Here is a 25,882-nt window from a genome sequence, read left to right as displayed (position 1 = left end):
GCAACCAAAACCTTTCTCTCAGCTAAAGTGTTGGTTTAGCAAAGTAACAGGCACGCTGCTCATTTGTTTTCTGTTGTCTGCAGAGATGTCAGCCTGAAGTTATTTCAGTTATTACACCTGTCAGTGAGGCTCTTCTCCCTGTAGCTGTGGCTTTACAAGGAAGGTGGCTCTTTCTGTTGGCTCAGTAAAACATTTGATTAACCCAAGTCCTGTGCTATCCTAATTCTTCCAGTGTTTGAGAAGAAGAGATGTTAATCCCTGTGATGCCTTTCATTTTCAGTTAGGAGGCAAAACATTCTTCGATGCCTGGTGCTGTAAAGTTTATGGGTGATTACCACTGTTGCAAAAAAAATACTCAAGCAGCAACTCTTTCTGCTGCCATGAGAAGCTTCAGGCCTTGCATTTGAAGCAGAGCATCACACGTATAGAAAGCACCGTGTACAGCTGGGCCTTAGGGCAAGGGATGAATAGCAACTATAAGAAAATATCCTTATCTCAAAGACCAAAAACATGTCAACAGTTGCAGGTGTCATCTGTTAGAAGCAGGAAGGTAAACACTAAATAGTAAACACTCTCTGCAAACACTGAGCTCAGAGAGTTGCAGCCTCCCAGACGGCAATCAAGATCCCAGAGCAGAACTCCTGTGTGTCTGTGTAGTATTATTTCCAAAGACCATGATGATCCATGCACTCTGTCTCCCACATCCTGACAGAACCCATGGTGTGCTCCCTACCAGACACCACCCTCAGCTTTTCACTTGGATTCTCCCACATTGATGCTTTCACCCATTCAGATCCAAAACAGAGAATATGGATGTTTTTCATTAAGCAGGTCAGGAATGCCAAATCCCTGTGATCAGCAAACCCCTCTGAGCCCATGCAGCATTGTACTGAGAGATCACATTGATGCAGAAATGAAGGAGGAAGCAGAGGTGGTATTTAGTCTATATAACTTTTCTAAACTCGCAAAGCATTCAATAAGGTATTTAGTATTCCTGTGCTGCTGAAAACAATTCTGTTTCTAAACTCAAAGTACCTGTGACTTTCCTCTCTCCCTTGGCCATCTGGCATTTCCTTGTCTAACAAACTTGAAAGTCACTGTTCATCCCCAGGGATCCTTAGAGATGTACATGGAGAGTTCCCAAAGAAGGGGGTGAGCATCAGAAAACCCATCTTTTCCCAGCTATCCTCATTGGTGCAGTTACCTATAAAGCCATGCCCTTAAACCATGATTACCACAAATTTATTCTCTACGGGTGCCATGTGAGGCTCAGCTCGCTCAAACAGTAGCTGGGATGAAGGGTACAATGTAAATATTGCTTAATATAAACCTGGATCCTTAGGATTAGTGTCGTGGCTCCACAAGATGCCGCTGGCACTGGACTGGGTGCAGCTCCGTGTCGGACTGTGCTGCAGGGAGCTTCTGCAGCCCCCGCGTTGTGCCAAGAGCACGGGCAGGGTGCCCCAAGGGGTCATCTCTTCACCAGCACCGAGACGCTGCCCAGCCAGCTGAGCCCCACAAGCCAATCTCCTGCAGCCCGAAGCATCTCGTTCAGCTACAGCAACGCCGGCGCCCCTTCCCTCCTCCCCTCAGCCCTGCCCCTGCCCGGCATCTTCCTCCACTTCGGTGCCCGGCCCCGGGGCAAGAAGCGCCCCCGAGCCCGTGCTGTCCGCGGGGGTCGGCCCGGGCCTGCGCAGGCCCTCGGGGGGCGCGGCCCCTCTGAGGGAGGGCACGCAGGAGGAGGCGGGGGCCGGCGGGGCCCGGCGGGCCCGGCACCCCCGGGGCGGGCAGGGGGCGGGCGCGGCGGCGCCCCCCGGCCGCCGAGGGGCCGCGCCGGGCGCTGGGGCGGGGTCTGCGGGCGCCGGCAGGGCGGGCGGCGGCGGGCGCCACGTCGGCAGCGGGGACGGGCGGAGGAGTAAAGTCTGAGCGGAGCCCGGGCGGGCCGAGGAGCCGTGAGCGCTGCGCGGTGAGTGAGCGAGGGATGAGCGGCCGCTGCCCCCCGGCCGTGCCGCCAGCCGGCCAACCCCCGAGCGCCCTCCGTGCCTCCCCGCGGATGAAGGGGAACTTCCCGGGCAGGAAGCGGGAGAGCGCCCGGCGCGCCCCGGCGGAGTCGCTGGCGGGAGAGGCGGGTCGGGGATGGGGAGCCGCCGCCACCTGCCCCCGGCGCGGGCACAGCCCGGCCGCCTTTGTGCTTCCTGCCGCGGCTCCGCGGGGCGGGAGGGCTGGGCCGGGCCGGGCGTAGCGGCTCCGCCGCGGCCTTGGCTGCCACGTCAGTGCCGCCGCCCTGCGTCGAGATGCCGGCGGTGCCCGCGCCGGCCCGGCCGGGGTCACGGGCGGGGGTCGCTGCCGGGCCGCCTCCGCAGCCCCGCCGGGCACGCAGGTAGCTGCGGGGGCAGGACGCGGCGCGGACTGCGGGGTTCGGCCGGCCCAGGGTAAGGGGGGCGGCTCCTCGGCTGCGGGACCGAGGGCAGGGGGCTGCGCTGCTCTGCCGCTCCGGGCCGGGAGCCCACGGACGAGCGGTCTCCCCACCTGGGAGGGGGTCAGCGGAGGGAGCCGTGCTCGCCTCGGCTTGGCTCCTGGATGGTCTTGTTCTCCCTCGAGAATTCTTCCAACCCAGTAGAAGCTTTCTTTCGGGTTTTCTTCTTTTTAAACTTTGCAGTGTTCGGGTGTTTGCTGTAGTAAGGTGCTCTTTGTTTCATCCATGTCTCTCGAGTCCAGCTTGATGGAGTAGCGTATGAAGAGGTTTTTTGTGAGCTGTTTGGGACTGGCTTTGCTTTTTACCTTCACCTAGCCTAGGCGTTTATTTGGTGTGGCCTGGAGATGAAGGCAAGTTGATTTAGCTGTATGCCTGGTTCTGTTCATTGTATGAACTGCAGAGACAGCCTCTGTGGATGCAATTAAATGCTTCCTTCTGCTCATTGCAGTGGGGTGAAAATGAGAACTCTGAATCAGGATGTCCCTCCATAAGGAATGTAAATATCAAGTGCATATAACTTGTTTTAGTGTGTCCACTGTGCTGCTTCAGGCAGAATGCCCCTGAATAATTGGAGGGGTACATACAAGATTGCTTAATTTAATATGTAGGTACTGGTTTGTATGCACAACAGTTTTAAGACTGCTCAGTAAATAATTTCCAGCATATAATGTAAATATTTCTGTTAAACTGTGGTTAAATATTCAGAAAAGTTAGTATTGCCTCCTCAGTGTAGAAATGGACAGTGTTGCAAACTGAAAAGTTTTCCTTGTCCAGCAAGTGACCAGGTCTAAATGTCAGGTAGGAGCCAACACACAGGTGGTGGATGCTAGGGAAAAGACTATTTCCTTAGCAGAGGTAGCAAGGAAGTTCAGAAGCTGCTTTACCACTGGCTGTTAGGCACAGTCAGGTTTTGTCTTTGAGGGGCTTCTGGAAAAGAAGATCCAAGACTGATCTGGAGCTCAGGCTTCAGAAAAATGTTAAAAGAAATGGGGAAGGCTCTTCTGAAAACTGAGCTAGGAGGAGGCAGAGGATGACAAAACTGGTAAAATGGAGTTTTCGTGGTCTTTTTGATGCTGTGCTGTGCACCTTACTGGAATTTACCATGTACTTCTTAGGAACCAGTTTTGGAGAACTAGAAAAGGAGAATTCTGGTTCATGCCACCTGTGATTTTCTATCTCGTAAATCATTGCATCAGAGAAAACACATCAGGTGTTCCATAGAGCCTCTTCTGGACCCTGATCTATATTTTGGTTGACAGTGATGGAGAAATGGTGCATTCTGATATAGTAATGTCCTGGGCAGAGTTGAGGGGTTTTTTTTTCAGGGGATATTATACCTCTCTTTTGCTTTTAATCATGGTGTGTGTTTGGTTTTTAATACAGATATGTTACATTACCTTCCCAGCTGTGTTCAGTTCCCTGCATCCTGTGAGCCTGTTATGCACATTACTTTCAGCAACTTCTTTTGGAGGAAGTTGTAGCACATCCTGCTGTAGGCTTGGAAGTAAGTTGTGGTTCACACCTGGAAACTTCTGATGAACTTCTTATGGTCTTTACTTGAAAGTGCAGTCTCTCTTTCATAGCATGCTTGCTTCCAAGCCAGTCTTGCTTTGTATATAAATCTGAATTTTGAAACTTGAGTTTTAAACTGAAGCCTTCTTGAAATACTAGCTGTGCTCTTAGTTTTTACCTACATGCTTTCTACATGCCCGGATTTGTTTTTGTACTTTAGTGCTGCTAGCACTGACTCTTCTTGCAGAAGCTCAGTCAGCTCTCTCCCTTGCAGTAACTGACTGAAACAGACATTTCTGTGTTGGCCGTGCTCTGGGGGTTATGTGTGAGAGAACTAAGAGCACTGAGCACAGTTGCCTGTGACTCGTTACAAGTCCTAATCCAAGGAGTAAGGCAGTGAAGCTGATAGTGAGGGGTTGCTTGTGCAGCTGGGAGCAGTACCCTGAAGAGCAGCCATAGGTGGGATTATCTTTTTTGGCTTCATGATTATTTCCTTGTTTAATTTGGAGAGTAGAGACTGTTGCTCTTCCAAAAATTTAATTCTTAAACTATCATACCTAAAAATATATTTTTTCCCTGTATGTGAAATACATCAGGTTCATTCAGAAATCTGCTGCAGCTGCTGAAAGAGGTAAAAGAAGAACTGTTCATGTGGCAAGGGTTGTTTGTTTTCCATCAGCTCTGCAGCCAGGCTTTCTACCTGCATAGCTGGTAGCCAGAAGGATGATAACTTCTTTTGTGGTGGAACAAGACAGGGCGATGGGTTTGTTTGCAGCCATGTCAGATGGAAGTTCCAGCACTGGCTGCTGCTGCAGCTGTCTGGAGCAGCATTAAGCTGCCAGCTGAAATTGGCCCCATCCTTGGGCTGTTTCATTGCTACCCACAAATATCTGAGTAGTGGCATTGAAACAAGCCAGTTTTCACTGGCTGCTGCTTGGGCCAGGTTTGCTGTGCTGAGACAGAAGGGCTTTTTGTCTCTAAAGTCAGAAAGACACCAAGAGCATCCTCTGAAACTCGGGAAATTACACACATCCGTAATGGTTAGAGCCCACTTCTCAAGGGAAGGCTAAAACTTTACACAAATTACTGTCCAAGAACTGCAGGCTCATTAAGGAGCATTTGTGTCTTAACATGGATTATTGTGCCTCATAGCAATCCTCATGGCAGCACATGCAGCAAGTAAAATTATCTTCAATGCCCAGGAGGAATTGGTGTCTTGGTGACAAATCTCTAAAAATAGGGCATCTTAAGGCTGTGTCAAGTGTGCTTCTTCCATACTGTGGGGATTTGTATTCCTGATTCCCACTGCACACCCATGGCAGGTATGTGACAGTCACTGTTCCCTAAGATCTCATTAATGTTCTGCCTTTCTTATAGGTGTATGCAGAATACTTTAGTGGAAACAACTAGCTAGAAGCCTTCACAAAGGAATATATCTGGTGAGTAAGTTTTATTTCAATCAGCCTTGATGTGAATGTACACGTGGCTATGCCGTTACTTCTAGAGCTTCTTGGCACTTTCATCTAGGATCTTAAGCACTGTTAATGTTACAAATAGGTCTTGAATTAAAAACCCTCTTCTAAACAATTTCCGTTTTTTGTTTTTTTTTTAGCCACAGTGTAAAACATTTAAGCTTTCTATGTATTTCATATTCTGACAATATGGAAGTGTATTTCCTTTCAAATAGTTGAGTGACTTCCATCTTTATTTTTAAATTTTTTTTGTATGAAAGCTACAATTTATTTTAAGAAAGATGAGAAGTTATCCGATATCTCTTGAATGAATAGAAAATAGACAGCATCTTCATAAGCACACAGGGGAAAAAACCCAGAAGTAGTTTACATTTATCCCTGTTCTAAGATCTGGATTTGCTGCCACTTCTTGACATGAGAAAACACAGATGAAGAAGGGAACTGGAGTGCGATATGATTGATGAAGCAGGAATCTATGTCCCTATGAGTTTTTCTGGGCCTCATAGAGATCCTGCCTCATTCCATGTTGTCATTCAATGAACATGTTAAATGAAGCTGGAGGCTTTTCTGCCTCCACAAGTGGCACAAGTGAATTTGGCATCACAGGATGAAAATGCAGAAGAAAGATGTCTTTGCTTGCTTTCTTCTTCTCTTTTTCTTTGGCCAGTCTTAGTGTACTTTGAAGAAGATTCTGAAAACTTATGAGAAGAGTTAAGAGTTCCAAAGTTCGGGTTTCTGATAAATCTTTGCCTTGTTGCATACGTCTGCAGTGCTGGTAATCATTGTAACGAATGATTCAGCGCATAGTGGGGACTTTGAATCAGCAGCTTCCAAGTTTCCAAAGTTCCTTAACCTGTAGCATATCTGAATGACTTAACTCTGCACAAAAGCCTTACACTTGCATCTCTAGGTCACTGCCTTCGGTTTCAGCTGAATCTCTGTTAGATCTCATGAACTTTGCTTTCTCTTCTTCCTGGGGACGTATCTTCAGGGGAAAACTTGAACGGGACCCTCCCTTAGGATACACTGCAGTCTGGTGACTGGGGGACTTTGATGCAAAGCAGGCCATACAAGCCTAGATCTTAATAGACAAAGGAGACATTGAGTGCTTTTACCTCCATGGTATTATGTAAAATGTAGTGAGTGGTTTCTGTTTTTCTATCTCCAGCTTTTGTGAAAAGAAAACAGTTGTGTTTCTGCCCTTTTGCTCTGAAGACTGGATGAAGTAATCTGCCAGGCCTTTGACCTCCAGTCAATAGAAATACTCACCTTAAGTCTCTGGAAGGGAGCCATTTAAAACATGCTCCTGTGCATATCCTGTTCACCAGATATGCTGCACCCTGTTTAGTACACAGCATTTTTGCATCACTTTTCAGAATCTTTCAAGTCTCCTGAGGTATTAAATTGGATACAAGGATGCATAATGCAAACTGTAAAGTAGATATTTGAAAATTTTCTGTACAAGTCCTTTGTTGGATCTTGGTTTTGATTCTGGGATTCCCTGGAGAGCTTCTACAGAAAAGCAAAAGGATGTGAATTGTGCTTTGCGAAATCTTGTGTGCCAAGTTGTGTTTTGGGTCAGGCTCTGAGACTTTCCTGACAGTGGTGTGATTCTGTTTTCACTTGCCCTGATACCACAGAACTGTGAGTAAAACTTAGTACAGGCTGGTTGGGCACATCTCTTGCAGCATCATGGAATCATCAAAGTTGGAAGAGATTTTCAGGATCATGCCGTTCAGCCATGCACCTAGCATCCCTGGAGTGCTTCCAGGCCCCTGTAGAACCACCCATCATACAGCAGTAGTCAACTTTCTGCTCTGCAAACCCCTGAAGGCTCTCTTCTGTGTAGAACAAATTCAGTCCTACTAACAGTGACTTACTTGCCTTGGCTGCTGTTCTCAGTGTGCATAGTTCTGCGTTGATTCTGGGGCCTGATAGCAGCAGGTTGACAGTGCCTGAAGAAAGACCACTGGGTCTGTCCAGGTGCAAGTGAGTGAAGCATTTCTGTTTAACTTCTAAAGAAAAGCTTGGGATCAACAATCATGTGACCTTGAGGTTCTAGGACAGGTAGTGGGAAGGAATGCCTAATCTGAACTGCTTTTTGTATATAGTGCTGTGATTTTATATGTGCTGCTATTTTTTTTCTACTGTACTTGTAAACTAGACCAGAAACTCTGCTGTGAAATTCCCCTGCCAATACATTGCTTTGCTCATTTAGTTTTGCAGGAACTGAAACTCAATCTGACAGTCTAGACCAGACTGTGGAGAGTTTTGAAAGCATCCCTTACCTGTTTTGTCTGCCAGTCTTACTCTAACTCTTCCTATTGGACAAATCTTATCTTAATTAAATACTGGTATTATGTCGTGTAAAACAGATTGTAGGGGCTTCATCTGGGCTGTATATGTTGTTAGTGTTGCTGTGTTCAGTACATTCTTAATAGCAGAAAATACTAAACCTTGTGTGAAGTCTTGTGATGGCTTCTAGTGTTCTACCTATGTCTGAAACTGGTAACTTACTCTAAACTTTTTGACATCCCTGACAGTTTTCTCTGTCCTCTTAAGATTAAATAACTTTTCTGAATCTCTTATGTGGGATTGTTAACAGAAACAGTTTGGAAGCTCAAACAAGCAATTTCATCTGGTGTTCTTTTAGGAGTTGTATGCTGTCTAGATAAAAATAAATTTATGGAGGTAGTTATTTATAAAAATAATTTACCTCTGGCTTTATTAATTTGTCTTGAGTCTGCTTTAAAACTGTTTTGATCACTTTTTCATTCCTTTGTTTGAATTAAGACTTGCTAGCTTCCGACTTTTATTTTACTCTTTTTAGGACTTTCCCTAAAGCAGTGGTTAAACTCCTTCTACATTCCTGGTAATCATCTTCATGACCAAAATGGCCAGACATTAATTAGGAACATAGTTGCTTCATCTTGATACAGATATTTTGATTGAATTATATCAGGCCTGTCAGTTTCTTCTGTCTACCCTTTGTTACAGTGCTTTATGTTATTTCAAGCTGGAAAAAAGCAACAAATCTACATGGAACTTTACATAGGAGAATGAATATTGTATTTCTTTCAGCTTCCATTAGATGATTGCAAGGGAGTCACGTAGTATCTGAATCAGATCTTTTCTCAGAACCTGATTGTCCTCAGTTGCTCCCTGTGATTGGTCAAGTTATTTTTTTCTTAAATTTTTTCCTCTTATTTCCTCTTATTTGTGATTAAATAAAATAACAAGGAGTTCTATAATTGATAGTTTTTTAAATTGTCTTTTAGCCCTCATGTGTTTTAGTCTTCCATCTTGAATGTGTTGTTGCTCTACAACTTCCTCATGAGTGGAAGCAGGTGGGCAGACACTGATCTCTTCCCTCTGGTGACCAGTGATAGGACACAAGGGAATGGCATAAAGCTGTTTAAGGGAAGTTTAGGGTGGATGTTAGGAAAAGGCTCCCCCAGAGTGTGGTTAGGTACTGGAACAGCTCCCCAGGGAAGAGGTCACAGCACCAGCCTGGCAGAGCTTAAGAAGTGTTTGGACAATGCTCTCAGGGACATGGTGTGATTCTTGAGGCTGTCCTTGCAGGACCAGGAGTTGGACTTCGGTGATCCTTGTGGTTTCCTCTCTGCTTGGGATGTCACATGATCCTTTCCTATTTCTTAGCTGACATGTTTGCATTTCTGGTTTTTGAGTGGCACTTGTTCAGCATTTCCATCAAACTGGCCATCCTGGTAGTAGGTATTTTTGCTTCCTTTCTTGTTCAGCTTCTTGTGTTTTCTGAGCCCTGAACTGATACCCTTAGTGCTGATTGGGAGGACTCTTTAATATTCAGTTTAGGCTTGCTTCTCATCCAAATGTCTATGATTTAGTATGTGGGTGCCAGTTTTTAGTGTGATGTTTTAACTTCATAATAATACTGTGAGGGTTTTAGCTCTTGTTTTCCAGATGAGTCTTCCCACCTGCTTCTGCCTCCACATTCCTTCTTCAGATCCCAGCCACTGCTTTCTCACCCAGAGCATGTACAAAGAGATCTGGGTATGGCAAGAGAAGCATGAATTATTTTTGTAGTGCTTGTTGACTCCTGGAAGAAATTAAATTATTTAAAGACTTGTGCAGAGGGAAGGGGACTAAGAGGTCACTGGCAGAAAGAGAAACATGCTGACTGGTTTAATGCGACTTGTTTTTCCTTTTTCTGACCTTGGTGCTTGCTGAGGAGGGAAAGCAAGATTAGCAGGAGGACTCAGGGGAGGAGGCAGGACTTCATATCAAGGCATGCTTTGGTGGGGGAGGAAAGCAGGAAGGAAACCTGGACTGGTTATTACTTTCCTCCCTTCCAGAGAAAAAAATCTATAAGCAGAGCTGCTCATTGAGCTTTCTTTTATGCTTCCCTGTCAGGGACTGCTTGTCTGGAGCTGCTCTAGGAAACAGCTTATGTAAAGAAATTTTCCCTGAAATGTTTCCATTGGAGAGTTTGTATAGAGTTGAAACAGTTTAGGTCTGCTCCTATCACCACACCATTTATACAGTTCTGTGTCAAGATAAATAATTTGTTTCTGTTGCTTTTCTTCCATATTGTTTTCGTGGCATTTGTTCAAATTATGCTGCAAGGACTTAGTATTTTTCAACAGCTTTCCAAGCTCTAGCAGATCTCACAGGCATGCTGCTGTTGTTTCTCTAGTGGCCATCACCTCTATGATCACTAGGATTTTTTTTTTCACTACTTAAACATAAGCTCTTGTATGGCAGTAGCTGTTTTGTTTTCCTACTTGTTGTCTTCCTGATTGCTTTTTGAGATGCACTTGGTGTGGTGTGGCAGCTCTCACCAAGCCTGCTGATGTGGTGGGGAGCTCCTTTTTTAAGTATTGAGTCTGGTTGAAGAATGCAAAAGCACAGTCTGATAATAAAAATACCAGCAATTTGACAGGACCTGCTAGCTTGTCTAATAACGAAAAAGAAGTTCTGTTTGTGGAACTTAATCTACTTGAGTTTTGGATTCATGAATTACGTTTATGCTTTGCCAGAAAAGATGAATAGCACATGTGAATTTCTTTTTTTAGGCAATAATGAATCAAACGGACAAAAATCAGCAGGAAGTCCCATCATACGTTCATGATGAACCACCAGAAGGTATGTATTAGTTTTCATGATGGGAAGTAAATGAATCAGTTCTCTCTAAAAATGGATCTGCAAACTGAACACTTTAACTTTCTTTTACATAACAGTAAACAAACCAACCCTGGGATGAGATGGGCCTGGATTATTGTTCACTTCTGCATTATCCTGATTACAAAAAGGCCACTGAATGTAACTGAGTAAACAATTGAACCTATAAATTATAGAGAAGATGGGCAGTTACTGAAGGACTTAATTTGCAGATTAGTTTGCAGAGGTATGAATTGATCTAATGGGCATTCATTCTGCTATTTACTATGTGAGATGTAAAGAGCCCGGCTTCATTTTTGGACATGTTGCTGGGTTCATAGTGCATGTGACTTTTATGCAAGATCCATTAAAAATATATAGAACTTCATTACTGCTTCTGGAGACTGTTTTCCGTCATACAATTAACAGTGGTTCCAACTGTTCACAATCTCATGGTTTCATAAAATCAAGCACACACTTGACTTCGTTAATGCAGTGACATTGTGGTCTCCTGAACCAACTGAATATTAAATTGATTATTAGATCTGCAGAGGAAATGCAGTTACAAATGAGCAGAGTTTCTTCTAAGCTGTGGACTGGCAGGATTGAGCAGAGTCCTGTTTGCATAATGTGACTGGAAATATACTAGATCAAAAGCCATTCTTGGCATGTAAAAAACCACGTTCTTATGTGTGTTCTGTCTGCTCTTGCTTTAAAACCAAATGTGTTGGATGTAGAGGTCGGTGAGTCATGATTCCTTGCAGTTCATTGCTCTCCAGTTTATAATGGCCCTTTAAAGTTCTCTTTGTTAGTCTGGGTTTTTTTTTACCTCAGCTTTTTATGTTGTGTAACTGAACAATTTACTTCATTTGAACAACAGGATTATCCACTAACTGTAGCAGAAAGGATTGAAGTAGAGTAGTTCACTCTATTCTTAACAACTATTAGGCAAGAAACACAAGTAGAAGAAGATGAGAGGAAAGGAAAAATAGGTTTTCATGGCACAGTAATTCTTCAGCTCTGTTATACTTGTTATAGTAGCATGGTGTGAGGACAAAAAAATCTTGTGCTTTTGATATTAAGATCCCAGAATCATTTCTGATAGCAAATGCCTGATTGGAAACCACACCTAAATGTTATCTTCAAGTCTGATTTTTAAGACTGGGTTTGCTTGCTTAATTGTTAGGGGCTTATTTGTCTTAGAGGTTTAATTGTGTTTGATACATGTTAAATATCATGTATAGAAAGTGAACAGTAGTCTGAAAAGTAGAACCAATTCTTTATTGAGTAGGGCAGTGAAACAAGTGGGCATTTTTTATCCTCCTAGAATATTCACTAGGTTTTCCAGATTCAGAGCACAACAGCAGAATTTGATCATCACTGGTTATTCCAAAGTTTTATTTAAAATCTGTGAGCAGCTAAAACTTATTTTTTTCTGCACATTATTTTCTTTCAGTATGACAATAACTAGTTTGAATATGAATTCTAAAGAGATGGAGAAAATTGGTGTAGTTAGAGGGAGTAGAATGAAGCACAGCTCATCTTAGCGTAAACTCCGTCCTTGAAGAGGCTTTTCCCTTTTGGTTCTGATTCATATGCCTCTTCAAGCCTTATGAGTTTAGTTAAAAAATTGGAATACCCTTGGAAAACAACCCCATTTTGAATGGTGTACAAGGCCTTATACGTGATACACTAACACCATCATAGAAAAATAGCCAAATGTGAATGGAAGGATACCAGTTCAATGCTGGCAAAATCATCTCTCTGAACAGGCTGCCAAACACTCCTTAGAGAAAGGTCTCAATTCCAAAACCAATTTGCAATTTTTCCTAAAGACAGAAATAGTTCTGGTTTGTACAAATCATGCTCAACAAGCTTGGTGCCCAAAGGCTTTAAAGAATCTGTAGAAGAAGCTTTTGTGCTCCTGCTTTTTCTGAGTAGTGCTATTCTAATGCTGTATTTTCTGCCTTGTGAGCTGCGCCAACCTTTGCAACCTACGTTCATTCAAACTCTTGTTCATTCTTGGATTCCTTTCAGTGGGAAGCTGGCTGCAAAGTGGCCTGGTAGAGCCAGCTCCTGGATAGGGAACTTGTGTCATTTTCTCAGTGCTCCATAAATCATGGATATTCTGAGTTGGAAAGCACCCAGAAGGATCATCGAGCCCAACTATTAATGGAGGGCCCTTGGGGGGGTCAGCTCACAGCTTCTGTGTTATCAGCACCATGTCTGTGTGACTGAGCCAGTCTCCTTAGATTTAGGCATGATCTGGTAGTCTTTGGAAACACACTTTAGAAAAAAGGATGTGTGTCCTAAAGCAGAAGTCAACTGGGAATTAAACTCTACAGTGCTGGGTGTTTGCTAGAGCCCATGGACAGTGCAGATAGGATGGAAATGGAATGTGCCAGCCATTACCAGAAGTTACTTACACACACATCATCACTTTCTGTATTTACACCTGTGAAATAGAGTAGATGTCAATGGACTGGCTACCTCTGAAGTAAGGTAAAGATAAATACATAGATATTACATTTGTTTGTTTCTCTTACTATTTTTAATGTTAGTTATGATGGATCATTTCTTGCTTACATCAGTTCTGATGCAGTGAAATCAGCTCTTAAAATTCAGTGGGATGAAATTTATGCCTATTTCACCCTGATGATACTGAACCAGTTAAGTGGAAGTGAAACAGTTTCTGACAAAATTTGTTACAAATTCTATTAGTCTGGTCACAAGAATTCTCTAGTGAATAAACCCTAGACGTTGGATTTTATGGCAGACTCCACATACTTCCTTCTGAGTGTGATGCTTTAAAGACTTCTGTATGTAAATAGAAATTCTGATCTCTGTGTGTTGGTGTTGGCAATGCATTTTTGCTGGAGATGTCCATGTTGAAAGCTGCTGGCCTAGAATGAACCAGCAGGAGTATTACTTGGCTTTAAGTAAAAGGCTGTCGTTTATGTTTTCAGTTTCCATTACCCTTTCTATAATCTATATCAATTTCTTAATTAGGATACTAGTGTGACCTGGAAGGACTTCCAATATCTTTAACTCCTTTGGGCTTCACTATTCTGTATCCTTGTTTTCCTTTTTTATCAACTTTGTAGAAAATTCTCTTATTTAGGTGGCATCTTTTGCTTGAGTTATTCCAGGCATGCACATTGGAACTCTGACCTTTACAGTTTTTTAATGAATTCTGAGTCCTAGGTCAGTTTTGGCATTATCACAAACGTACTGGCAGTGCATGGAAAGTTGCTCACCCTGGTTTTCATCTTGTAGCAGACAAGTGCTGGGATATGACTCTTGGAATCTGTGCTCTGGATGCAAGCTGTGGGCAGTGAGGGCTCTGTTCTGCTGGTTCTCCTAAGGCGTGTTGCAGTGGAAAGTCAGTGTGTTGGCAGGGCTGGACAGAGGTCTCCCATGCATCCAGAGCTGGTTTTTTTCTTTCCTGCTGCCTCCTACAGTAGTTGTCCTCCTCCAAGCATGTTATTTCTGCTCCTGACTCCCTCACCTCTTTTATTTCATGTCTGTTTATTCCCTAACTCTGCCCACTGTGGTTCCACTTGCTCTTTTCTTGGTTTCCCTATTGTTTGTTATTTGGAACTAGGTGTATGAGCATCCAAGAAAAGCAGCCTGCAAGGTAAGTATAGACTGTGTGCAATGGCTGTTAGGCTAGAAAAGGAAATACTTTTGAGTAACACTTTTTTGAAAATGCATAAATGCTGGTGCTGAGATTGATTTGCTTGTTGCTTCTTCCCCTAGGATCACTCAAAGACCACCCGCAGCAGCAGGCTGGCATGCTTTCTCGTGTGACTGGTGGCCTCTTCAGTGTCACAAAGGGAGCTGTTGGTGCCACGATTGGGGGCGTTGCTTGGATTGGAGGGAAGAGCTTGGAAATTACCAAAACAGCAGTCACATCTGTGCCTTCCGTGGGAGTGGGTCTAGTCAAAGGAAGTGTTTCTGCTGTAGCTGGAGGTGTTACAGCTGTAGGATCTGCTGTTGCAAGTAAAGTGCCTTTAACAGGAAAGAAAAAGGACAAGTCTGACTAAAACCAAAACTGAGACATACTGAATTCTCCAGAATATTGCATCAGTGACATTAAAATCTGCTAAGATTGGGACCATGAGAAGCCATGTGTCTTAGACACTTTATCTTCTAACAAGTAACTGTGCAAGTAACTCAATTTCATCTGAAAAGGACAGAAGAAGCTTGGCTAGCACAGCATATGAGGATTTAATAGAGCCTAGATTGAAGCTTTGTATCTGGTGAAATGTTACACTTGATAACTATAGAAGTGAGTGTATCTGAAGGAATAATACGTATTTGAATAGTCATTTACTGTACATCTTCTGCAGTTTTGGACTAAAATGTGAATGTAGAAACTCGGTAGTCTCTGTGATGCCATTGATACGAGATCTCTTATCTGAGACAATTATTGTTCTCAGTGGTTTCCACACCCTCCTGCTAAGTATCCTTCAGCTGTGTGAAAGCACTGTTGGACGTACCCAGTCTTGGTTATGAACCTGTACTTGCAGGCAGCCTGTAAACTATCCCTGACTGCATTCTGCCAGTGAAGACTGGAGCAAAGAGCCTGGAGCTGTGCAGAAATTGGAAATGAGAATGGGAGATAGAAGTGAAAAAGTTTAACAATGTGGTAGAAAGGATCATAAAGAGTAAAATAATGCCTTACTAGAAGAAAATCTCTCTTTACTAGGTGAAGCTGTGTAAAGAACTGTCCTGTCGTTTCAGTGCAGTTTACAGAATGAGCTTTAGGCTCTTTATAAATCCTGATATCTGAAACTTTCTCAGTTTTTACTGAAAACATGATTGCTTCATCTCAGGTGTATTTAATAATATGCATCTATCTCCTGCAAGTGAGAACTTGCTTCAAATAAACTTCTTATAGACACTAGAAAAAATGACAGCCTGTGGAAAATGGGCTGATGTTTGTGGTCATCTAGCACAGCTGTCTAAGTTGCTAGGAATTCTTGTGTAGCTGGAAACCACTGAAGAACTAGCAAAGCTGTTCTCTCAACTCCGTGATACACCAGGTTAGCTTTTTGCTCTGTTTAAGCAAATGCAAGGAAATTTTCACTACATTTCTTGTACTTTTCACCTTGATTTTTGAGTGAAATGCAATACTTTTATTTAAAACAAACCAAAAACAGTAGATGAGGCCTTAAAAAAAGAAGGCAACTTGATTCAAGTAATTTGTATACTGACAGATTCCAAATGTTAACACCTCAAATGGGAACACCTGTACTTCCTCTGCAGCGTGTGAGGCAAAATGCACTTGTAATGACACAGCGTGAGGTTGCCTTAAAATAGAAACCATTTGTGATCCTTTATTTGTGTACTGATTTTGAAAATAAGTAATCTCTTTTGAAGCCCATGGGAGGCATCTGTTCATGGTGTGTATGCAGTATTTTCTAAAAACTTTTGTTTCTATGGAGAACTTGTACGCTTATTTTTTCAGTGGCTGTGGTTGCACTAGGTGGTTATCTGGGGAGGACTTTTTAAAAATGAAAAAAACCCAAAACATATCACTTGTCAAACTTATTCCTCTGTTCATGGGTGTTGAAAGTACATCTTGTCTCAATTATGGTACTGTAGTCATGCAATCTCTCTGAGCCATTGGCACTCTGTGACAATTTTATTTTATATCAGAAATTGTATATGTTGGAAGCATGATACTTGTAAGCATGGAACTTGGGGCAGTGGGGAGAGCAAAAACCCAAAAAAAGACATCTGCTCCTTCGGTTAGATACACAGCTGCTTGGTTCTGATCTGCTGCAAGGATGTAATGAGGTAAGTTGATGCAACAAATGGAAGACTTTAGCTGTTTTTTTTATAGTCAAAAGCAAGTTGCATAGCATATAGTATTGTTTAGAGGTATCAGTTGGCTCTAGAAATGAGCTAGCCTGGATATCAGAGGCAGTTTTGCTGCAGCATGTAATTTAGTATGGTCTGCTCCCCTGCAATTTCCAGTGTAGCAATATCCCCCAAGTCTGCCACTGAACTCTTTAGGAGTCACCTGTTTGGAGCACAGGTGACACTCAACCAAACTCTTCCTATTAGTTTTTCTGTAAGTGGGAATGTTGAACTGGTCATACCCATTTTTTATTAATTTTTTAAATTTTAAACTATGAAACTTGCAGCAAAATAAGTGTGGTCTGAGATAAGCAATTGTTAGGTATGTAAGGAGTTGCCAACACTCCATTATGTTTTGTTCTTAACATATCCTGTAGCTATTATTTTGAGTCTTGTAAACTGAAACTTTTACATGGCATATGGATTTAGTTTTCAAAGAGCTTTGTCCTGTATCCTGTGTGTTTTCTATTCACTTATGAAACTTGCTTCATCTTAAAAACTTGTTCCAATTCTGTCCTGGCACCTGTGAAACATTAAATTGTTGCTGTTTCAGACATTTGAAAGCTTCCTTAGTTTTGTGGAGAAAGGCATACTTAGGTATAAATCTTCCCACAGTACCATGATCCAGAGTGTCTTCTGTTTGTCTCTATACTTAGCACCAACCAGCTCTTAACAAAAGCTGTAACTTCAGTGTGTAAGCTATGCACAGACACAGCACAAAATCCTTTGCACTAATTTTCTTTCCCCCTGATCAAGGATGCTTGGGAATGTCCAGTTTTAAGATCATAGTGAGTTGAATGGAATATGGAACTGACGTCTGGGGGAGTGAGGTTGTTCTTTTGTCTTGGGATTGTTTTTGTGGTAGCTTTATTTCACTTTGCTTTTCCCAGTCCCTGTTCCAAAAGGGGAAATGTTTTTGAAGGCAGCCTGTATGCCTGACTGCTCTCTAGGTAGTGAAAGGCTTACTCACAGGCTGGTCCACAGTCACTCTGAGTAACAGGACAAGGATTTCAGCAATACAGTGTTTTGGTGACTGGGAATTTCCTGAGGTTTTATTGTAAATGAATCCTGTGAAGAATAGAGAAACAGGTCCCAGGACAGAGTTAGGAATGAAGGATTGACTGAATTTTCATCTGGTAGTAGAGAAGAAGAGCATTCTGGCAAATGCTTTTATTTTGAAAGGGGAAAAGAAATTGAAACATTCAGAATGCAAAATGAGTTTGTGGTAACTCAGGCTGTGACTTAATTAAGGAAATACATCCTTTTCCTGTTCTGTTGCCACGGGAAATAATTTAAGTGATGGGAATAAGTTGTTTCAAGAACTTTGTAAAAACAGGTACCTGTAGAAATGCTAAAACTAAATATTAAGGGAAAACACTGTTGCATGTCTTGGTTTCCATTTCCTCCTAAGCTACCAATCAGGTCTCTGGCTCAGTTACAGGTTGTGTTAGAAGGGCTTTGGAGTGCTGAAATGCCCCTTTGTGTCTGAAGGGAAGGAGGCTTTTAAATTTAGATAAAATTCTGGTCTGCTTAATGGCTGAGCAGAGAAAGACAGTCAGAAAGCGACAAAGGCAAGTTCTGTGAATTTTTAATACAGCTATCTTCCTAGTTTCCTCTTAAAAAACAACGAATTTTGAAAGAGTCAGCATAGACAGAGCCTGGCACCACAGCCTGACTTTCTTCATGCTGTGATGTGTCCCGTTCTTGAGCTGCTGCCAGTGTCGCACGCGCTCTGCAGGAGCGGCATTTCCCCCCAGAAACGCCTGCAGAGAGCTCGGTGTCAGACCTTCAGCTGTTGGCATCTTTGCACTGCTCCTACCAGGTGTTCCCAGCCCCTCCCCAGTGCACAGCAGACAACGTGGCAGACTATAAAAAAGCATCATCTTGCAGCCCACCCTCCGGACCAGTAATTCAATACCAGCTTCCTTCAGCAATTACAAACCGCATTTTAAGAAATGGAGGCCCGGACTTGCTGCCAAAATGTCTGATAAAAATGACCTTGAAGAATGCCTGGAGGGAGGGTGGTGTGTAGCTGGCTGTCAAGAGGGAATGTGTGTGGAATAGCTGCTTAGGAAAGTCTGCGAAACAAAATCACTGATCCTAATCCTATTGAGATGATTGTCAGTGATGCTACTGTTTTATATTATCATTCACAGCCCATAAATGAGAAGAAATCAAATCCCCTGAGAATTAAACGCTGTCTGATAGTTGCTATTTTGAAAGCCAGCACTTGTTACCAATTGTCATATGGTGTTATCTTAGAAGCAGTGTCACCCATATATTTAGAAACTGTTGCAGCTGTTTGCAAATCTGGTAGTCATGTTCAACCACCAGTAGTTTACAGACTAGAGTTTTGTTGCACCTAGTAGAAAAGCATGACTTTTCTCCTACCATCATTTGAGACTTGAGTCTCTCCCTAATCTTCCTTGTTGCCAAACCTTGCTAGAAGAGATTAAGAACTATGCAATAGCAATAAATGTATTTCTTCCTCTCACAAACAATTTGAAAAAATAAGTAAATTTTGAAGTCTCGGAAATATAAAGGTTATCATCTTGTAGTTTCTTTGCATTATGGTTTGTACACAAAGATACTAGGGTTTCAATGAATAAAATAATATTATGTCCAGCCCCTGTTAGGACAGGGCTTTGCTGTCCAAGAAATCGAGTTTGTTGCAGGTCAGGATCCAGGAGCTAGAGCTACTTCAGCAATAAGGAAAAGAACTCCAAGGGTGTTTCCTGAAGACAGCGAACCAGCCGACTGATGAACAGTGCTGGAAAAATAATCCTCCTTTTGTCTTCCTCAGATAAAAACTGTGCTAATCACTACCACAGGCTGGACTGTGCAGTGGCAGAGCTGAAAATCTAAGGCAGTTAATGCCCTGTCAGGTAAGAAAATGTCACATCTGAGGTACTCTTAGAAAAAGGCAACCTTTATCCTAACTGTAACTTCTATGATGATATTTTAAAGTATTACAATACCATGATTGTATAATGAAGTTGTACCTCAGACCCCCCTCCTGAACAAAGTACAGTGTAAGACTACAGTTTTAAGACTGCTTTTGCTCCCTCTCTTCAAAGAATTAATTTCCCTTTTAATTTGCTGTTGCATAACTTGAAGTACAGCGTTCAAATTAATCTTCAATGTGTAGAGGAGCAACAGGATTAAAAATTGGTCTCTCCTTCTTTGATTGTATCTTACCATAAGTGACTTCAAAGTCTTTTTTAGTACCATTCAAACTTTCTAGATTTCCACTCTTTATATCATACCCCAAGGCAGAGAGCTTTTTAATTCGGTACTGAACGATTTGTGTTGTCAGTTCCAGCACCATTGGTGTCTCTCTTATCTGTGCTATAGAAATTCCTTCCTTCAGCAGTCCTTCAAGTCTTTCTTCCAGAACTGGAACAGAATAGTAGAGAAGGGCCGGGCATTTCAGCACTAGTTGTTTTAGTTCTTGATCACTGCACTTGAAGATGTTTTTGGAGAAAAGCATACTCTTCTGCATAGTGGTAGAATTAAGTTGAAAAATGAAGCCTTTAAGTTTGGACAGCAGCTGTAGAACTTCCTGGTCAGTGAAATCATTCTTTTGGAGAAAGTCCAAGTTCTCCTGGATTGCAGTGGAAGTATTTAATAAAATAAATGGATTTTGGCTCAATAGCTTCAGTATCCAGATCTTCATATTTGCTTCAGAACCCCCCAAATTTAAATAATTTCTTTGTAATGTCTCTATCACATTTTTGTTTTTCTCAACAGGACTATAGAAAATATTGGGTGCACTCGTCAAGAACCTGGTGATTATATTATTCTTAAGTCCCAGCTCTTGAAAAAACAGTATGTTTGCCTTCTGGTTCTGCTGATACTCAGTAGTAAAAAAAGACTCTGGAAATTGCTCTATTAATTTAATCAGCTGTTTTTCATTCTGGCACACTAATTGCCATAAAGCTCTTTGAGAATTTATCTCTGCTGGGGTGTGGAGAACTGCCTCGGGGCAGCGTTCTATAATGCTGGCTACAGTGGTCTCATCTGCTCCCATCTCCTGTAAAATACCAGCGATTTCTTTAACATAGGCCACGTCCTGGAGAAGGACCCATTCCTTCAGTCTGCGTATCTTCGTGATGTCAACTGACAAACTGTAGAGATTCTCGAGGGTTTTTTTATTTTCCCCTCCTGACTTGGTATCAGTTGTGTAACTGGAATGTATCAGGAAGCCTCTGTTTGCTACATCAGGCCACGCTGATGAAAACTTCAGGCCTGGGTTACAGCTCGGAGATCTTGTCAACAGAAGAGTGAATGTGTCTTTTGCACCGTGAGCAACTCCTCTCAGCATCATGGAAGTCAGTCCTGGGGAGACACAACAACTGTAAGAAAACACACATAAGGAGGGAGTTAATGATCAGAATCACTGATGTTTAGATAGAACTGGTGTAAGAAATTGCTCTCCAGAGTTTTGCTATTAGTGCAAAATCCAGCTTTCACATGAAAGCAAGAGAAAGAGGATTTTTGAAAGGTTAACATTGCGATGGATACGTCACTGGAACAGTAACAAGGATGCAACAGACCTGATGTGGGGCAGTGGTCTGCCCATATCAATGTTTGCAGTCATACAAGCTCCAAACTGTCAGCCATTTCTGGCTGCTGACATTGTGACTGCATTACAGATCACTCACACTGCATGAGGAAAATGATTCATGCAATTTCGTTTGACAGCAATCCCACTAAATAGACAAAAATGGCAGCTTAAATCTCTTAGTTCTTATGAATGTATTTGCTTTAACTTCTCAAGCATTATTTGGAGTGTGAGTTGTTCTTTCATGTGTCAGAGACCTACCACGCAGTGCTGCTTCAGCAGAAGTTTGCAGCATAATTTCATTTTGAAATAACTCTTTATATAATTAAGGGAGGAAAAAAAATCATATGAACTTTTATGTAAGTGTTTTTCTCCAGCTGAGTGTGTTAATTGACTTTGAATAAGCACCCTGGTATTTTGGGGGAGGAAGCAAGTACACAGTACCATTTCCAGGCCTTCACCTACCTCTTCCAACACCTACTTTGCTACAGCTGCTGCTTGCACCAATACCTTATCTCTGCCTTCAGGCCTCTTCTGTAGGCAGAGTCCTTGTGGAATAGGTGTGTGGCTGTGCTGGAGTCCACAGTGCCAGCCCCACACCTCACCTTTGCCCCAACTGGTTGCCCAGTTATCACCAACACCACATGCGCTGTCACCCGCTCTGCAGGGGCAAAGGAGCCGCAGCAGTCAAACAAAGAAATCATTAAAAGTGTATCTTGAACTTCCTGGGGTGTTTTCATAACCATTTGGAAGTACCACTGTGGAAGGGAGAACTGCTGATCTCTGCAATACTCCTGCAAATAGCTGCTGGTAACATGGTTAAAACTGCTCAAACTGAAAATGAGAACATTTGGACAGCTGCTTTCACCTCTTCCTAAGTATAGCGTGATTCAAAAAGTACCTGCATGAGCATTGTTAAATTACTTTTGATTGGGCTTCTTTGGTTTTTCTTTTTTTTTTTTTTTTTTTTTTTTTTTTTTTTTGTGGGTTTTTTTTGTGGGGGGGGAGGGTTTTTTGTTTTGGGTTTTTTTTGTTTGTTTGTTTGTTTTTCCAGAGAGAAAATACTGTTATGATCATGCAGTCCAATCTCCTACATAACAGACCAACATACCTATTGTACAGCTGTACGAGAGCCCTAGAATCTTCCTTGTAGCCCATTATTTAAGAAAATATATGGTTTGTTTAGAAAACTTTAGTGGTAGATTCTCTTTCTAGCTGCCAGGTAAGGTTGAATATTTTCCAGAGGTAAATCCTTTGTCTGAGGAGAGTGTACCCTTGCTTTTAGATTGTTTTTTTCCTGCTTCTGAGATGGACTATTGTTACGTTATTACATCATAAAATAACAGAGTATGATGTAATTTCCTCTATGCACACTTATGTTATTTAACAGAACCTGTTTACTGATAACTTGCTCTTTAGTGTTATTTCACACATCCAAGGCAAAACCAATTGCCTAATGTGCTGCTTGTGTCAGAACCCCAAGGCTTTTGCCTTCACACACCTTGTGACTTCAGAAATGCTGTCTCAAGCCCCACAACAGAACAAGTGATTTTTCCCAGTAACCCTAAAAGCACTGGAAGTGTAGGTAAGTCACAGATGTTTTGTGTGCCGACCTTTCCATGTCCTGGAAAAGTGACTGCAAACTAAACCTCTGCTCCACAGGAGTGACACAACTGCCTGTGTCTGAGCTCTCTGAGTAGTTTCACTGAGTTTAGTGGGTCCAGTCACAACAAGCAAATCTCTGAAGGATCAGGGTTTTCTTCATTAATGCTTCAGCTTAGCTAGAAGCAGCAAGCAAAGTGAAGTGTTGTTACAATTGTTTGGGATGTCAAAGAATATTTCCAAAGTACAAACTGGAAAAATAACCATGACTTACTTTTACTTAAATGTGTAATCCTGCTGTTAAACAAAATTGCCTTGTGAGTAATGCAGTCCCTTAACATACTGTAATTTTTACTACTACAGAACTTTAAAAATATTCTGAGATAGTAAATTGTGCTCTTCTAAAATCTGACATAGGAATGGTTGTTACATTCACATAAAAGAAGCTTTACATTTTCTAAAAATGCCTGGGATCATAGTCAGTTCTTCCCTGTTGTTAGTGAGGATCACCAGAAACAGAATACTGTAAAAGAAAGGAAAAGTTTATTTGCCAAAACTCATTTGACAGGGGTATTTAAGAGCCCTTGTAAAAAAGCCCTATGCAAAATAAAACATATGAAATAACGTGAATGAATTTGAATGTCACGGTGTTCTGTAGAAAACAAGAAGATCTGAGTTATGACTTGATGGATTTCCAAGTCCATAGAGGACAGTATTTACATTTCAGGTATGTAACTGCTTTCAAGAATTCAGAGTTCTCTCAATGCTCTTGTTGGATCTAGTGCATGTTCTAATGTGCAAGACCCCACTGTAACTTTTCACACAACCAGATTGCTGTGGGGATTGTAAAGCAATTGGGAGATTAAGGAAAAAAAGCTCAGATAAGATGCTTGCTCTCACTGCCAGCAGCACCCTCTCACCACCAAGTGTTAGAACAGCAATAAGGAAGTGACCTAATGTCAAAGTTACCCGTGATCCTGCTTGCCAGCACCTGCAGACACCTGAATATACAGAGTCAAGTGCTGTAAGTGTCATTATTTAATGAGACTTCTATGCAAATCTTCTATAGGAAATACATACAAGGGTCAACTGGTTGATTTATCCCTCGTGAATTTCTGAATGTGTGTTTTGAGACTCAAATATCACTTTTTGAGAATTAGCAAACTCAAACTTTTACTCATGCTGCATTGTTCACAAAATCTTTCAGTAAAGAGGGCAACAGTATGACATGACTGCTGACCACTGCCATTCTCATAACAGGAAACTTAATAGGCTATAAAGAATTATATATACTGAATATATATATATATATAGATATATATATAGATATATATATACTGGATGCCTAGATTGAACTTAGAGTGAACCAAGAAGAGTAGGTATCAGTCTAGAAGAGAGCAGTGTAGACAGGCTTTGAATGGTTTGTGAAGGAATCTGGGGTGGTGACAGGTTGCAGTTTTGTAGATCAATGCACAGTAAATGTTCACACTTACGCACTTACAATGAATCCCTGCTTTGCATTAATGGTAGAAATTAGGTAAATTATTATAAAATACATGCTAGACCAACATAAAGCTTTCTAGAAAAAAAAATATAGAGGATCCTAGAGTAATCCAGGGTTTGAAGGGACCTCAAGAGCTCAAAGCAGAGTCCGGTCTTTAACACCTCCATGGATGGAGCCCGGCGGCCTCTGTGAGTTACCTGCTCCACTGCTCAGCCTCCTCATGGGGACAGAGCTGTTTCTCACATCCAGGAAAGGACGGACATCTGGAAAGTACTCAAGGAGGCGCAGCACTATTTAAACCACTGGTCATTAAGCGCGGGTGCTTTCGGCACAGACAAAAGGAGGGTCCCAGCACAGCCCGCTCCGCAGCCCGCCCACCGGGGCCGTCCCTTTCCCAGGCTCTGGCCCCCGCCGGGGCGGAGAGGCAGGCGGCGGATGTTCTCCTGCCGCCGCCGCGGGGTCCCTCCCCCGCATCGCTTCCCTCGGACCCGCGGCCTCCTCCCCGGCAGGCCGCCCGTCCCACCCACCCACCCCCAGCGCCGCGCCGAGCGGAACCCCGGCTGCCCCCCGGCCCCGCTGCTGCCCTGCCCCGGCCCCGCTGTCCTCCCCCGGCCGCCCTCACCGGCCTCGCCGCCGCCGGGCCGCACCACCGCCGCCGCCGCGCGGGGGGCGCCGGCGCGTACCAGGTGCCGCAGGGGAGGGGCCGAGGCTGCGCTGCCTGGCGGGGCAGGCCGGGCCCGCGGCAGGAAAGTGCAGGGCTGCTGGATTAAAACAGCTTGCAGAGAGAAGGGGTGGGGTGAATAGAAAAAATATTTTTATAATAATTTCTGAGTAACATAATAGCAAAGAACGGAATATTAAAAGTCAGACTACTTGAGTGCCCCTGCTCTGACGGGAAGCAGATGATCCTTTTGATTTGACATCATGATGGGAGGCTTGCCTTACACCAGGGTATCTTCCTTATATGACCACTGCCTTATTACATAATTAAATTCACATCTAGTCATTAAGCTTATATTGTTTTGCTGGTGGCTTTTCAGAAATTCATTGAGCTGTGATGGTGAGAACCATCTTCCTATATCTTATTTTTTTTTAGTTATATCTACTTACCTTTCTCATCTAGAGTAGAAATCAAGAGTCACATAAATGATTTCTAGACTAGAAATATTTTACTAGAGGTATTGGGCTTTTTTAACTGACTCCAAATCTGTACAATCACATCTTTCAAACAGTGAAAATCACTGCTGCTGTCTCTGTGAACCTTTCTTTTATCAGCGACATGTTCAGCAGTCTCTGTTGGGTCTGTGAAAAAGAGCTAATGAAGGAAGAAGAGAAATGCCATAGAAAGAAACTTTGCTGTAGCAGCAGGGTTCAGGCTTGGTCTCCTAAATAACAGCTCTTCCTAGAACAGTTAACAAAGTCTGTGAATATAATGCATACACTGATGTTAAAAACATGCATTAAAAAAACCCAGCTTCTAATTTGTGACACAAAATGTACTGTACACTTGCTTCTTCATGTTTTTTTCACTTCATGCCTTCATGTTATCTTTTTTCCCTTCTATCTTCTCCCCACTCTTAATTTTTGCAATCACCGTCTGGGCTAGATTAGCAACATTGTTTAAAAAAGTTATTCACATGAGAACACTGTAGAGAGGTTTACTCGCGTGAGTTCCTTGATTAACTGTCATTCTATTTTCTATTTCAGCTAAGTTGGACTGGCTCTTCCCTCGGGATCTGGCATTT

General features: G+C 42.6%; 2 protein-coding genes across 5 annotated transcripts; one reads left to right on the top strand and one right to left on the bottom strand.

Annotated features, from left to right (window-relative positions):
- Positions 1–1,869: 1,869 nt before the first annotated feature.
- Positions 1,870–17,023, top strand: TMEM263 (transmembrane protein 263). Of its 4 annotated transcripts, XM_064420420.1 has the most exons (5): positions 1,946–1,966; positions 3,882–3,980; positions 5,366–5,427; positions 10,515–10,584; positions 14,359–17,023. In XM_064420420.1, exons 4-5 carry the CDS (start codon positions 10,521–10,523, stop codon positions 14,643–14,645), a joined length of 351 nt encoding a protein of 116 aa, XP_064276490.1. In that variant the 5' UTR covers positions 1,946–1,966; positions 3,882–3,980; positions 5,366–5,427; positions 10,515–10,520; the 3' UTR covers positions 14,646–17,023. The 4 variants fall into 4 exon arrangements, with proteins under 4 accessions (XP_064276489.1, XP_064276493.1, XP_064276490.1 ...); XM_064420419.1 differs by lacking the exon at positions 3,882–3,980 and having other exon boundaries at positions 1,870–1,966; XM_064420422.1 differs by lacking the exons at positions 1,946–1,966; positions 3,882–3,980 and adding an exon at positions 2,385–2,432.
- On the bottom strand, positions 16,741–24,623 carry MTERF2 (mitochondrial transcription termination factor 2). Its single transcript, XM_064420418.1, has 2 exons — positions 24,335–24,623; positions 16,741–20,805 (listed from the first exon to the last, which is right to left on the bottom strand). Exons 1-2 carry the CDS (start codon positions 24,357–24,359, stop codon positions 19,598–19,600), a joined length of 1,233 nt encoding a protein of 410 aa, XP_064276488.1. The 5' UTR covers positions 24,360–24,623; the 3' UTR covers positions 16,741–19,597.
- Positions 24,624–25,882: the final 1,259 nt, after the last annotated feature.

This window comes from Passer domesticus, chromosome 5, assembly GCF_036417665.1.
Source record: "Passer domesticus isolate bPasDom1 chromosome 5, bPasDom1.hap1, whole genome shotgun sequence".
NCBI classification, from domain to species: Eukaryota; Metazoa; Chordata; class Aves; order Passeriformes; family Passeridae; genus Passer; species Passer domesticus.
This window is presented reverse-complemented; position numbering and strand designations above follow the sequence as displayed.